The sequence below is a fragment of the Episyrphus balteatus genome, chromosome 4 (assembly GCF_945859705.1).
Source record: "Episyrphus balteatus chromosome 4, idEpiBalt1.1, whole genome shotgun sequence".
Classification (NCBI taxonomy): domain Eukaryota; kingdom Metazoa; phylum Arthropoda; class Insecta; order Diptera; family Syrphidae; genus Episyrphus; species Episyrphus balteatus.
In genome coordinates this window covers 42,376,920-42,392,062 of record NC_079137.1, presented here as the reverse complement: position 1 = coordinate 42,392,062, position 15,143 = coordinate 42,376,920, and the positions used below count along the sequence as shown (strand labels likewise).

At 33.3% G+C, this 15,143-nt stretch overlaps 1 protein-coding gene across 1 annotated transcript; it reads right to left on the bottom strand.

The window, feature by feature from the left end:
- Window positions 1–574: 574 nt before the first annotated feature.
- Window positions 575–2,524, bottom strand: LOC129919221 (putative glycerophosphocholine phosphodiesterase GPCPD1 homolog 2). Its single transcript, XM_056000075.1, has one exon. It carries the CDS (start codon window positions 2,522–2,524, stop codon window positions 575–577), a length of 1,950 nt encoding a protein of 649 aa, XP_055856050.1.
- Window positions 2,525–15,143: the final 12,619 nt, after the last annotated feature.

Genomic DNA, 15,143 nt, shown 5'->3' with positions numbered 1-15,143 from the left:
GCAGGAGAGTACGTGAAATGTAGACCAAGTTGCTACTTACTACCTGTAATCTTTCTAATTTTGATCTCGTAATAGACCAGTGCCAATAATTTTTGAAAAAAAAAATTATTAGCAGCATAAATGGATGGTTGGAAAATTTAGGATGAAAGGGGAAAATAAATTGCCCACAAACAAATTGGTGGAACGGAGGTGGGTAGGCGGAAAAGTGGGGTGGGTGTCAAAAACCGTGGTTTTTTTAAATTTCTGGCAAAAAGTAGACCTCCTATCGAAAAAAGTTAAAGGCAAAAGTTTTAGATAATAAAAATGTCAACAACTTTTACTCAAATCATTTTTTTATATATAACCTCAAAATTATTGAGAAAATGCAAAATACGATTTTAATAATTTAATGCTTTTATTGATATTTTGTTTTAATTTTTTTATTGTTGGAAAAATTATAAACTTATACAATATCGTGTTTTTCACTTAATTATGTAAATAACACTTAAAAAAATCAAAAAGAGAAACAAATTCATTCCTTAGGGACTAGTATTAACATTTATAGACTAGAATTTAAACTTTCATCCTCATCCTCCTAATTAACATACTCATCTGTGACATTTCTACAAGCGCAATGCTTTTCATAATATTCCGGCATATCCTTTTGGCTCTCAAAGAAATTCTTCTTCTTCGAATCAGGAATTATTTCATCACCACGGCCATACATCACAGCAGTTGGTTTAAATTTCTTAAAATAATCCACCATATCCTTCGTTTCAGGGACACCCCAAGGAATAATTTCCACATTCAAATCCGTTGCTAATTTTATTAAATCACCTTTGTCGTACAAGAAATAAGATGAATGCGGAAGAACTCCAAGCCATTCCATTCCCTGTGCACCACTTATCATATTTTTTAAATTATTCGAACGTGGATCTGCAAAACCACTATTTTCAGCATAACCAATAAGCATAACTGGATGCATATTTTGTTTAAATTGAATTAAAGTTAATAAATCGGTGTTAATGCTTGAGAAGATACTTAAGCGACCACAGCCTTTACGTAACATTACATCTAGAATTATATCAACGTACTCATTCTTATCGAAACTGTGATAAAGTGGTTGCTTTATTTCGATATCATAACTAAGATTTTTATTGACTTTGGTAAGTAAATCTTCGAATGATGGAAATAGACGTTTATCTTCATCAGTTTCTTCATTGTGAGTTGGATATTTAACAAGCTCTTCATTGACAAAATGATAGGTCTCGAGGTTCTTTAGTTCCTCGTAAGTTGTATCAGCTATAAACACTTTAGTAAGGTCTTCTTTTTTCGTTGGTTTCTTTCCTTTCTTAGACGTGTATGTAACATAATCATGATAGATCATTAGTTGATTGTTTTTAGTCAATTGAACATCAAATTCAACCATGTCAGCACCCTGAATTAGTGCTTCCTTCATTGTTTTTATTGTATTTTCGGTAACTGGTGCTGCATTTTCAGCTGTTCCAAAACTTTGTCCAACTCCACGATGAAGTGCATCTAAGTTTTTCCAACTCTTTGGCCAGTAATTATTGAATGCATTCTTGAAGTTTAAGGGCGTAGGTAGAGGTTTGATCACTAAATAGCCAAGTTTAATAAATCCAGCTAAATCTCGATTGTTTACTGGAGATATCAGATTGAAGTGAAAGTTGCCGGATGTACTATCTATATTCTCAGGATAAATATATTGATAGGCAATGAGGTCCTTCTTCTCAGGGTCTTCTTCATTTTCTGCCGTTATAGTGAAGTTAAATGCGATATATTTCAAATCGCCTGTCGTAATGTGGAAGATCAGATGGCCATCTTTTTCATACGAAACACCATCATCTGGTTGAACTCGAATCTTACTGTTTCCGTATTCAACGCGAACATATTCAATGTGAGCAAGTCCGAGAGATTCATTATAGCTTTGAAGTTTTTGATCTGCATTATAGCTGATCGAATCGTAGCCAACAGGAGTTACTTTTATGAACATCTTTCGATCACCATATGATCTTTTTAGCTTTAAAGGATCTTTGAAGATATTTAACTGCACTATTCTGCCACTGTTCAACCAGCCTTGATTAACTTTTTTCACATCTCCAACATAACCAAATCTATCTGTGGTCTCGAGGCTTTTTTTACCTGATTTAAAATTAGCAGTTCTGCCATCCAAGTGAGTTTCCCATTTGTGAATCCGTAGTTCACCGCCAGTGGAATTCGCCATTCCAATAAAAAATCGATACATTATTGAAGATTTGAAATTGGTTGGAATTTTGATACTTCCCATCCACTTTGTTGGAGACTCAGTTTTATTAAGCATGATAGTTCGGCTTGTTGACCATGATCCAAGGAAGGCAGCATCGCCAGTTATACCAACTTTTTCATATGACTTAAGAGGTTCTTCCAGCTCAACTATAACAGTCCATCGACGAGAAATGGAATTTTGAATAGCACCTAAATTGAGTGCTTTTGACTTTGCCACCAGGGCTATCAAAGATATTAAAATAATTTTATTCGCGAACATTTTTGCGAATTATTAGCGAGTGTTGCTTTCTTTTATACTAAAAGAAAAAAATGCGTTTGTTTGTTTTAGTTAAAAATCATAATTAAGTTTTCTATTTACTCTATTCAAATTTGATTTGATTGCCAGATGGTTTTAAAGGTTGCATTTTCTTTGTTGTTTAGCCTAGAAGCAAATTTGGCATGATTGTCTTAAGTTTGTGTTTTTTTTTATCTAGGGGTGGTCCCTATTCTTAAATTCGCAAAACAAATATCAGCCATTGACGCAAATACTTCTAATTATTATCTTTTAATTCGGATGACATTGGAAAGTTATGTTTTATTTTTTCTTATCCGTTTCTAAGTAGGTAAATGTGTCTATTTTGAGTTAATGGTTAATTTGGTTTTCTAAGCAGGCATGTTGAATATTTTGAAAATTAAAGAATTAAAGCTTTATGGATATGTTTTTGAAACATAGAGCCTTAACCATAAAGATAATTTCGACACATTATTATTTAGTTTTTTTTTTAATCACGATATGTAATCAGGAGTTTCCAACCCTTTTTTTGTGCATAGAATTTTTCAATATTTCCTAAGTTGTATCACACATTTGCAATAAAAAATAACGTGGTTGTTTTTTTAAAATGTCTATTTTTAATTATAAAATGCTAGAAATTAGTGATCCGTACTCCTTAACATAAGAATTATCTCCAAATAGTAAGAGTAATCATTTTTTCCAAAATAATTTTAAGATAACACTGTGTTACAAAAAGAAGGCTTCAAAATATACGTGGGCGGAGACCTATTACGTTTTGTAGAGTTAGTTGCACTGATTACGAAACGGTATTTAAAAAATCCGTAACACCCACAAAATCTCGGTTTAGGGGCAAAAAACGGTTTTTTTGAAAAAAAAATCTAGCCTCGTCAATTTTTTACCCATTTTTGATTTTTTTACAGTTTCTGATAAAAGATAATTATACCTTTCCAAAAATATATGAAACATGTGATTCGGTTAAACCACCTAGAATTTATAAGTTGACAAAGATCAAAAATTATATTTTTTTAGTCATTTACACAAAAATATTAAAAAACAACGGCAACACTTACAGCTATTAATGATAAAAGCTGCGTTCCTTTGGAAATATTTATCTACTTTTTAGTACTTAAAGCTGCTTTGAACTACTTTTTCAGTATAGCAAAGTAGATCAAAGTAGTTTTAAGTACTAAAAAGTAGATAAATATTTCCAAATAAACGCAGCTAAAGGCAGAATTGTACATTCAATTCTTATTTGTAAATCCATATATTTCAAAAACTTGTTTTTGAAATATGTGATCGATTTCAAAGTTAAAAATAAGCAAAAAAATAATATTAAAAAAAAACTCATTTTTGTCCAGGCTGCGAATTTAAATACAAAATTGACTGATTTTTAGAAAACTGCCTCAATTAATTCCTTATCGAACAATGAAAACTAGGTTATGAGAAAATTGGAAAATAAAAAAAAAATATATTGAAAAAAGATAAATGTGATAAAAAAAAAGTCCCTCATTTTTCAATTTTCTCAAAACCTAGAAGGCATAGAAACAAATAGTTTTCATTTTTCGATAAGGAATGAATTGAGGCAGTTTTTTAAAAATGTTTTTCTTCAAGTATTTGCCATAAACCGATATTAAATTGGAAAAACATTTTCATCGATTCATTTAAGATCAAGGCATATACAACATAGTGTAAAAAATGAAAAGTCCATCGTTAAAATCGTTTAAGTCCACTTTGGTCAATTTTGAGAAAAAGGCAGTAAAATATAAATTTGTATCCCCATCTGTCGACTCTTCATATAAAAAGCTAACTCTGTTGCACGAGTTCATTCTTTCTTTTGGATATTTTTTATTGCTTACAGTTTTAGTATAACTAAGTCCAGCTCGTCTCTTAAAGTACCTATTTTATCAGTCTCATGTGAAGAATTCAAATTTGACAAAAATTGTGGGCAAAGTTTGAGAGGGCAATATCGTGACCGTTAAATAAAAAATAAATGTATTTCGATGCGTACTCAAGTTAAATGGGTATCGCGGTTTCATGCTTTAATTAAGGCCTTAAAAACCCAGATTTGTCTCCATAAAATGCTGTTCTTTTTTTAATTCCCAGAAAAATATACAAATGAATGGCTGTAGGCCTTGAAAATAAGCGGAAAGGGCTAGATATAATTTTGTAAATATAGTGCTTTGGTACCATTTACTCAACTTTAAAAGACATTTACAAGTGTGACAGAAAACCCGTAGAACTTGGGAAAAAAATTTTGTTTGTATTTTTTTTTTTTTTTTTTTTTCAAAAATTCGGATTTGTATAAATTTTTCAACGGTCTACTGAGGCATAAATCGTATAAAAAATAATTGTGGTTCATTAAAAGCGGAATTCATAGTCGTTACTCGAGTTAAGATTTTTCTCAACTCCAGTAAGTTGAGAAATATTTTGAGCAATCGCTCAAAGGAATAGAAAATAGGATTGTCACTTAAGTAAAGTAAAATCTTGTCTTGAGGAAAATTTTTTTTTCAAACTCGAAAATTTGACTGATTTGAATTAACTGTCATCAAAAAAGCATTCCTATCATATTTGTCCAACATACTCGTCGAATTCGTCGTCCCACTCAAATATTCGCCATTCATTTATTTTATTATAAAATTTGTAGGTACAAATTTTAATTTCTAAATACAAAAAACAAACGCTCGCAAGGACACTTGCGTTTTAATGTCAACTGACTGAAAAAAACGTAGGCGTTTCCTCAAGTAAAAAAGCCTTCTCAGACGTTTACTTGAGAAAAATTTCGAATCCAGTGATGACTATGAATAAGGATTCGCTTGAGCGAATGCTTAAGATATTTCTCAACTTGAATCACGATTATGAATTCCGACCTAAATGTTGATAATTTTCTCATATTTTATTCTTCACAAACCAAGCATTCCGAAAACATAAAGAAAGGCCCCAAAAAAAATAAAACCAGGAGGGACATTTTACAAAAATCTATTCCTGTATACAGCTACCTACATGTTTAACGCTATTCCGACAGAGATTATTATGTTTCGGTCGCTTACGAAGTATTTTCAAAATACATTTGAACTATCGAGAGTTAGTAACTAAATGATTTGAACTATCGAATAGTTCATTCATTCATTTATTCATTCGAATAAAAACTATCGAATAAACTATCGAATCGAAAAAAAAATATTCGAATGAAAAAATTATCGTATAAAAAAAAACTATCCGGATGAAAAAACTATCGAATAAAAATAAATTCGAATGAAAAAAAAATTATGAAAATAGTAACTAAGTGAATGAATGATTTAAAACTATCGAATGAGTGAATATTTTACAACTATCGATAGTTTGATAGTTTTTATTCTATGGTTCCCAACACTAGTCCCGACCCAAAATTTTATTTTCGGAGTATCTCGAAAACCTGAACCAAGTTTTTGAAACGGTGCCACCACACTCAAATTAACTAGAATCGATGTGTCTCCACTCTGCTACAAAATATCACAGTGTTAATTGCCCAGTAAATCAGTGACAGAAAAATGATATTTTTGAACTATAAGAAGATCTTGACTAGTCTATGCAAAAAAAAAAAATAAATAAAAATCTTAACAACATTAATTGCGCACATTTTATCAAAATTGTTTCACTAACTGAAGCTCTCTACATTGCAAACTCTATCAGCGTCATATCAAGTGTGATTGTTATCTCAAACTCGAATAAAAACCTGCCTTTTTTTTAATTTACCATACCTTAACTTAAAAAAAATATTCAACTAAAGATATTGTCAAACTGAACTAAAAAAAAAAAAAGGAAACAAAAAACCACACCAAAGGTTTCATTGTTACAAAACCTAATTCTCTTATTACACACCGCCCCGGATGGGTAAAAAGGAAATATTTAAAAAGAATAAAACTCAAGTCGACTTCTTCGGATGAAATGGCATGTTATTGGTGTGCGGGAGTGGTGGCGTGGTGGATCTTTGAAAATTGTTACAAAATCCATGAAGGGAGCAAAAATTGAAAATAATTGCTGTTTGAAAATCAGCCAACTGGCAGTGATTCTGTGCAGTCTCTTCAGACATCGCCATCATCGTCGTCTTTGCTTCCTATGGTAACATAAGTCCTTTTAACTTATGATATAGGTAGATAGCAGTAAGCTGGTCTCTATTAAGGACATTTATTGAATTTGTAAAAATTTATTGTTTTGAGATGATAAAAAAGAAATACTTTTAAAAGTTGTTTTTCTGTCAAACAAAAGGGATAGATGAGATAAGTATAAGTTTTTTTTAAGGACCTTTCATTCAATAGTTCTTCACTTTTGTAGAAATAATTTATAACCTGCGGTCAACTTAGTTGAGTAACTCTTTGGAACAAAATAATGTCCTTAAAAATATTTGCAAGAAAAACAGCAATTTAGGAATGAACAAAAAAAAAATCATTGTTAGCGTTGTTCTTTGGAAAAGCAAACGACGAACATGTTAATAATGAAGATGTCGACGAACATAATGATGTGTCTCTTCTCTTTTCGCTGAAAATGTAACAAAAATTGTTTCTCTTCTTCCATTATTACATCCTTAAAGCGCACATTTCTGCCTGCATTTGGTTGTTGGGAGTGATGGTGACCTTAATTGGAGATTTTCTTTCAGCCATCCATCCAATTATTCCAACAAATAATTATCGTATTGGGTTTGAGAGAGAAGAAGATACAAAACAAGCTGAAATTTTAAACAAAGGCTAGACACTAGACATAGACGCAGCCTAGAAAACAAAGATTGTGTAGGTACAACTCAAGTTAAAGTTAGATACAATTAAACCGGAACGAAATGATGTTTTAAGCTTTTTTCCTGCCCACCTTGGACAAATATTTTTTTTTTTTTTGTTATTTTCCAGAAGAACAATTTCCAGAATATTCATATTTTCAGGAATATTCTTTTTTTATTCTTCCCTTTTGTTAACAAAAAAAAAAGACAATCTCTTTGAATCTTGACATATTCCTTTGAATAATGATATCAAAACTCATGGTTTGGGGTCTTAGTTTGCTTTATGCTTTTTTAAGGCCTATAAATGTGTTTATTTTATTCGTCCTTTTATGAAAAGGGAGTAGAATAACAATAATAATAATATAATAGCAGCAGCAGCAGCACAAAGTGATATAGATGTGTTTTACGTCAGAGATAAATGTGTTTGTGAATTCGGAGTGTGCTTGTTGTTGTTGGATGAATTTTCCCGGATGCGTGTCAAAATGATAACGAACAGATGAATCGGGTTATTTATTATCCTTTCCGCCAACATGCACACACTCATATTCACACAAATAAAATCTATCCTTAAAAGGGTAGGAGTGTTTTTTTTTTTTTGCATTGAATTCACTTGACATTTCACCTAAAACTCTACTTCATTACTATGTGATATCCAGAGTTCTTAGAAAAATGGACAGGAGAGTTCTTAGTCCTAGAAACTCAACAGGGATCCTGGAATTGAATTGTCAGTTATTTTTTTTCTGAATTTTTAGATTGTGTGCTTATGAAATTTGATAAATTACAAGAATTTTTCTTTATGTTTTTGCTCTTTGGGAATCAAAAAAGGATTCCAGGGAATTTAAAAAAAGGAGATATGGATTCCCTGGAAGAGATTATGGAGATTATGCAAATGTTTTTGAAAGGAGTTCATATATATGTTGGCTTTTCCAGTCATTCAAAAATTTAAGAGGAAAAAAAAACAAGTCTTATGAAATCAAAATGAAAATATAAATTGAAAAAAAAAAAAAATTGAGGAAAAATAAAATACTGGATTAAAAATTCTTAAGAGCCTATCCCTATACCCTACTTTAAAATCATCGTTTTTATTTTTAGGTTATATTTTTATTTCATATTAATATATCAGGTTTAATTACGGTGCTGTTAACCCTATAGATTCGCCTTCACTTATGGGGAAATGATTTCTTGAATATGTTAATTAGGGCTATAACAAAGCTCTTTACCGTTAAAAAAATTTGATTTGGTAGTGCTTATTATTTCACTGTATACATTTTTAAAACTAAAAACACAAGAATAACAAAATTTGCATTAACCGTCAAGATTGTTCATAAAAAAAAAGTTACACATACACCACAGTGACCCTCTAAGCGAAAAATAAAAAAGAAATAGTTTAAACAAAATTACACACGCAACAATGTCCTTCTTACTTAAACTGTCAATGACTTAATAAATAAACTAGGTGATCATTCATCGACTGTTAAAATTATACAGTATTTCATTCGAAACTTTGCACAAAAATTTAAATTGAAAACATTCAATAAGCTTGACTTGATTAAGTCAGTGGCCAGAGATGGGACACTAGACGGCCGAAAATAGGAAACAAAGGCCGGATTTGGGAAAATTATTTTTGCGAACAATTATTAACTATTTTTTACTTGCGATATAGGTACTATTAGTTCAAGTTTAGGATTCGTAAAAAAAATCGAACTCGAGATAACAATTTTACATGACATTACGATGATGGAGAATGCCAAAAAAGTGGGTCCGGCAATTCTGTCTGTCTGTCTGTCTGTCTGTCTGTCTGTCTGTCTGTCTGTCTGTCTGTCTGTCTGTCTGTCTGTCTGTCTGTCTGTCTGTCTGTCTGTCTGTCTGTCTGTCTGTCTGTCTGTCTGTCTGTCTGTCTGTCTGTCTGTCTGTCTGTCTGTCTGTCTGTCTGTCTGTCTGTCTGTCTGTCTGTCTGTCTGTCTGTCTGTCTGTCTGTCTGTCTGTCTGTCTGTCTGTCTGTCTGTCTGTCTGTCTGTCTGTCTGTCTGTCTGTCTGTCTGTCTGTCTGTCTGTCTGTCTGTCTGTCTGTCTGTCTGTCTGTCTGTCTGTCTGTCTGTCTGTCTGTCTGTCTGTCTGTCTGTCTGTCTGTCTGTCTGTCTGTCTGTCTGTCTGTCTGTCTGTCTGTCTGTCTGTCTGTCTGTCTGTCTGTCTGTCTGTCTGTCTGTCTGTCTGTCTGTCTGTCTGTCTGTCTGTCTGTCTGTCTGTCTGTCTGTCTGTCTGTCTGTCTGTCTGTCTGTCTGTCTGTCTGTCTGTCTGTCTGTCTGTCTGTCTGTCTGTCTGTCTGTCTGTCTGTCTGTCTGTCTGTCTGTCTGTCTGTCTGTCTGTCTGTCTGTCTGTCTGTCTGTCTGTCTGTCTGTCTGTCTGTCTGTCTGTCTGTCTGTCTGTCTGTCTGTCTGTCTGTCTGTCTGTCTGTCTGTCTGTCTGTCTGTCTGTCTGTCTGTCTGTCTGTCTGTCTGTCTGTCTGTCTGTCTGTCTGTCTGTCTGTCTGTCTGTCTGTCTGTCTGTCTGTCTGTCTGTCTGTCTGTCTGTCTGTCTGTCTGTCTGTCTGTCTGTCTGTCTGTCTGTCTGTCTGTCTGTCTGTCTGTCTGTCTGTCTGTCTGTCTGTCTGTCTGTCTGTCTGTCTGTCTGTCTGTCTGTCTGTCTGTCTGTCTGTCTGTCTGTCTGTCTGTCTGTCTGTCTGTCTGTCTGTCTGTCTGTCTGTCTGTCTGTCTGTCTGTCTGTCTGTCTGTCTGTCTGTCTGTCTGTCTGTCTGTCTGTCTGTCTGTCTGTCTGTCTGTCTGTCTGTCTGTCTGTCTGTCTGTCTGTCTGTCTGTCTGTCTGTCTGTCTGTCTGTCTGTCTGTCTGTCTGTCTGTCTGTCTGTCTGTCTGTCTGTCTGTCTGTCTGTCTGTCTGTCTGTCTGTCTGTCTGTCTGTCTGTCTGTCTGTCTGTCTGTCTGTCTGTCTGTCTGTCTGTCTGTCTGTCTGTCTGTCTGTCTGTCTGTCTGTCTGTCTGTCTGTCTGTCTGTCTGTCTGTCTGTCTGTCTGTCTGTCTGTCTGTCTGTCTGTCTGTCTGTCTGTCTGTCTGTCTGTCTGTCTGTCTGTCTGTCTGTCTGTCTGTCTGTCTGTCTGTCTGTCTGTCTGTCTGTCTGTCTGTCTGTCTGTCTGTCTGTCTGTCTGTCTGTCTGTCTGTCTGTCTGTCTGTCTGTCTGTCTGTCTGTCTGTCTGTCTGTCTGTCTGTCTGTCTGTCTGTCTGTCTGTCTGTCTGTCTGTCTGTCTGTCTGTCTGTCTGTCTGTCTGTCTGTCTGTCTGTCTGTCTGTCTGTCTGTCTGTCTGTCTGTCTGTCTGTCTGTCTGTCTGTCTGTCTGTCTGTCTGTCTGTCTGTCTGTCTGTCTGTCTGTCTGTCTGTCTGTCTGTCTGTCTGTCTGTCTGTCTGTCTGTCTGTCTGTCTGTCTGTCTGTCTGTCTGTCTGTCTGTCTGTCTGTCTGTCTGTCTGTCTGTCTGTCTGTCTGTCTGTCTGTCTGTCTGTCTGTCTCTAACGGTACCTGCCATATAACGGAAATAGAAAAGTTAATTTTTTTCAAAAACGGCTCTAACGATTTTGATTAAAATTTTTGTGTGTAGTACTACACATAATAGCCAACTTTTTAAATAAAAAAAATATTTTTTGTAGCGTTATTAACGGTACCTGTCATAGAACGGTTTTTTTCGTTTCTGAATATCTCGTACAACATTAACCCGATTTAAATGAAAATTTTTATACAAAAATGTGTAAGTAAAGATAATATTAAAATTTTAGAAAATTTTCAAAAAACGCATTTTTGGTTTTTTTAAAAATATTTCAAAATTTTTTTTTGAAAAATCAATTTTTTGAAAACGAATCAATGAAAAATTTTGAAATTTAGTTTTTATGTGTAAATTAATTATTTCTTCAAAATGGCATACCAACTTTTTTTTTGAAAAATGTTAAAAAATTTTTATATATAAAAAATTATTTTTTTAAAAAACGGCTCCTACAATTTTCGAAAATTTTTTTCTAAAAATACCTTTTTATACAAGAAATAAAATGGCATATTTTTTATTTTTTTAAGATAATTTAAAACGGAGTTTAATTAATTATAAAAACAGATTTGATTTTTTTATACTACTTATGAAATTTCTTCAAAATATCAAATTTTAAATTTCTTGAATGAAAAGCTTTAACATTATAGTTACTTTAAGCATAAGAGCAAGTACGTGCGACCCCAGTCGTGCAATTTTTTTTTATTTTCGCCGAAAAAGAAATAGATAAAGTACATTTAGCTTCAAGAATTATTAGAAAATGTTGGTTTTTGACGTGTCCGTGCTTTATTTTATGAGAAAAAATCCTTAAGGGGCCGGCTACTAGCAACTTTACCCTACTGTACCTACCTATAACAATTATATTTGCGATTTTTCTTTGCGTTAAAAAAATGTTGCAAACAGAAAACTTTTTTCCTATAAAAATAAATTTTACATGTTTCACAAAAAATTTGTATCAGAAATTATGTAGGTACTTTATGTGCATCGTTTGAAACAGGATTTTTCTATTTTGATTGACATTAAATCTTGCAGGTGTGTTTTAATGAAGTGGAGTATTCTTAAATAAATAAAACAAATAGCTTAACTTACTAGACATTACTTACTTCGAGTGACAAAGTAAACTAACTAGACATAACTGAACAAAACTAGTTAAGGTACCTATAATAACACACGCAAAAGCGAATTATTCAAAATAACAGAACCCAAACAAAAAATTCGATCAAAATATTAAAAACAAACAAACGAAATTGCTTATCTACTACATGAAAGCGGTGCCTATTGTATTGGTACCTATTAGGTTATTTTTTACTAACTATTTTTTGTGAAATGCAAATAGTGTGCTCTGTTCTTCAGTAAAAACAAAAACATGATAATAAAAAAGCAAAAACTATTTCGATCAGTTTTATTTGTTAGAACAGTTGTATTTTATTTTCCTTTTTTTACAATATGGAGTATGCCATTTACAAAAAAGATATTTAGAAGAGCCAGACAGAGAGGTACGAAAAATATTTCAATCTATACAAGTTAGCAAAATAAACAAAGATCTCATTGAAGTAGTACCTACTTTTGAAAGATTCGGACTTTGTTAATAGTTGTTTATTTAAACACATTTTCATAATAAAATGAATAATTTCGAGTCTTACATTTGACATAAATGCAACATTTGTACTGAATATTAAATATGTATATAACAGGGTGTTTGATACGCATTCACAAACTCCTATCCAACTCAAAAATATAATTAAGCACGAAATATTAATATGGACTTTCTTAATTTTTTTTTTTTGAACATACATATTTGTATGTAGTGGAGGTTGCACGGAGAAAAAAAAACACCTAAAAACAAGCGGTTTCCACATTAAATTAATCGGATTCCTGCATGGTTTTTGGTCAAGATGACTTCCGTCTTAAATTAAGCCAAAAAATCATCTTAGTTATACTCGAATGCACAAATTTAAAAGAAATCCACTTAATTTAATCATCTTGTTTTTATGTGGAAAAGTTTTAATTGAATAAAAACTGATAAACTGCAAGTAAAGCTGCAATCTGACTATAAATTCAAAATTTTTATTTTTTTGTCGATTTTTTAAGATGAAAATTCACATACCTAAATGAAATTTACCTTAAATTTAACACAATTTAAGCGGATTCCACTTATATAAGCTAAAGTCCTATTTATTTTAAGGTGGTGTGATTTAAAGTGAGTATCACTTTATTTAAAGGTACCCTTTTGTCTCAGTGTGGAAATCAAACCCAGACCTCTGGCGTTATAGTCCATCACACTAACCATCGCCACAGGAGATACCTACCTTCTCCTTTTTATCATAAACGTGATAAATGAAATAAATGATGGAGTCTCGTGAAATTTGTCCTGAGAAAGGGTTGATCTAAAACTCAGTTAAAACGATTAGAAAAACTGCAACGGTATGAAATTGAATGTTTATAAAACAAGTGTATTTCAACAGGTGAATATATTTTTTGAATCAATCAAATTCTCTTTTATTTCCAATTTCCAGAAAAATTGCCATGTCATAATCCTGTTATTTCGCTTTAACACTTAATGAAACAACTTCTAACTCAGAAAATTTAAACTGTTTTTCTAAAAAAAAAACTCTTTCTATTCATTAAATTTTTGATTTCTTTATAAAAAAAAAACTACACATTTTAACAAAATTAAAACAAACAAATAACATTATTAATGTACGAGTATATAGCGTTGCATATATTTCTCGTTTAAACTCAAATTCATTTGCATCTATTTAACCTAAATTTTTAAATGCACTTTTAACCCAATTCCTGCTGCATTTGAATCTTATCTAAATAGCAAATACCAAAGCAAAACTCCGCATTTGCCACTTTCAGTTTGTTCAGCGTTAAAAGTTTTAAAATAAAAAAAAAAAATGGAAAAAAATAAAAATATAAAAAATCTCCCTTTTCGACGACTCGGGAAACAACTAAAAGAAACAGCAAAAAAAGAAAATCATCAAACTACCAGGCAGCAACCAAGTAGTATAGTGATGAAAAATTAAACATCACATTTTCCATTAAAAGAAAAGTCAACGCGTTCAACCAAACTCCACTCACTACTTGCCAAATGTCAATATAGAAATGCCATCATCTCGTCACCATCACCGCGCTACTGCTGGCTGCCGCTACCGTTGCAATCACGTCGCTGTCATCGTTATCACCACCTCAACCGCTGCTTTTTCAACGCCGCCACTGCCACACCGCCATTTCGCCACCGTTCAACCAAATGAAAGAACAACATGATGAGCTCTCTCTTCAAGGCGTCAGAAGGAGAGCATCCAACCGAAAGATGTCGCTACCTGCTGATCTCTAACTAAAAAAAAAAGCAAGTTTAAACTGTACGAACCGGCCCCCATTCCTATACCATCCACATCATAGAGCTGCAAAAATTGAGCAGTCTCCACGAAGTAATTAAGTTTTCAAGAAGAGAAAGGACACTTGGGCCATGAAGGACTGCGAGGAGTGAGAATTGAGGAAAAGGACTCCACAAAATTGACCGATTCATCAAGGAGAGGAGAGCCTCCCTCTCTCTCACTGATGATGTCTGAACTTCACATCACCAGGACGAAAGTCATAAAATACATAATAAAGAAATAAAACAAAAATAAAAGGACACCATAAAGTGGAGAGGCAAGGGAAAAAGTAAACTTTCAGCCTTAAAAGGATTACAGTGTTGACATTATTATCATGCACATCAGTATCATCCTTTACCGCCCACCACCGCACCGGCCCCCACACCGTTTTTGTCCCTATTCAGGACATTCACTCTGGGTGACGTTATTTGCATAGAAAACAAAAGGACTTTTGCTTTAAATATTCAAAAATGAATGGAAAAGCAGCCACTACGACTATATATTAGAACGTCGAGGACAACTACGACGACGGCGACGAGCCAAAGCTAAAAGATGGGATTTTATTTGCACATTCTCTCGAATATCGCTGGTTTTGAAGAAGAAAAACTCTGTGCATATCCTTCCAATCCACCCAGCCCACACTATATCAGGATCTCTTCTGAAGGAGAACACGAGGCCTTTATGGAAGATTTGCTTCATTTTTTTTTTTTTTTTAAATGGTTTTTATCTGCCGCTGTTGCTCTGCCGCTTGGTCTTGGTCCTTTATTGACTTGTCAATATACATATCCTTCGTTTCGTTTGCCGGAAGATGAAAGAATATGCTTTGCATTTTAAAGCCAAAACGTATGGATATAAGGACGACTATAAGACGAAAGAAACGATATGCTGGAATGGAGCTGTGT

Coding starts and splice junctions, on each gene's coding strand:
- LOC129919221 (XM_056000075.1), bottom strand. CDS start 2,524: ATGTTCGCGAATAAAATTATTTTAATATCTTTGATAGCCCTGGTGGCA.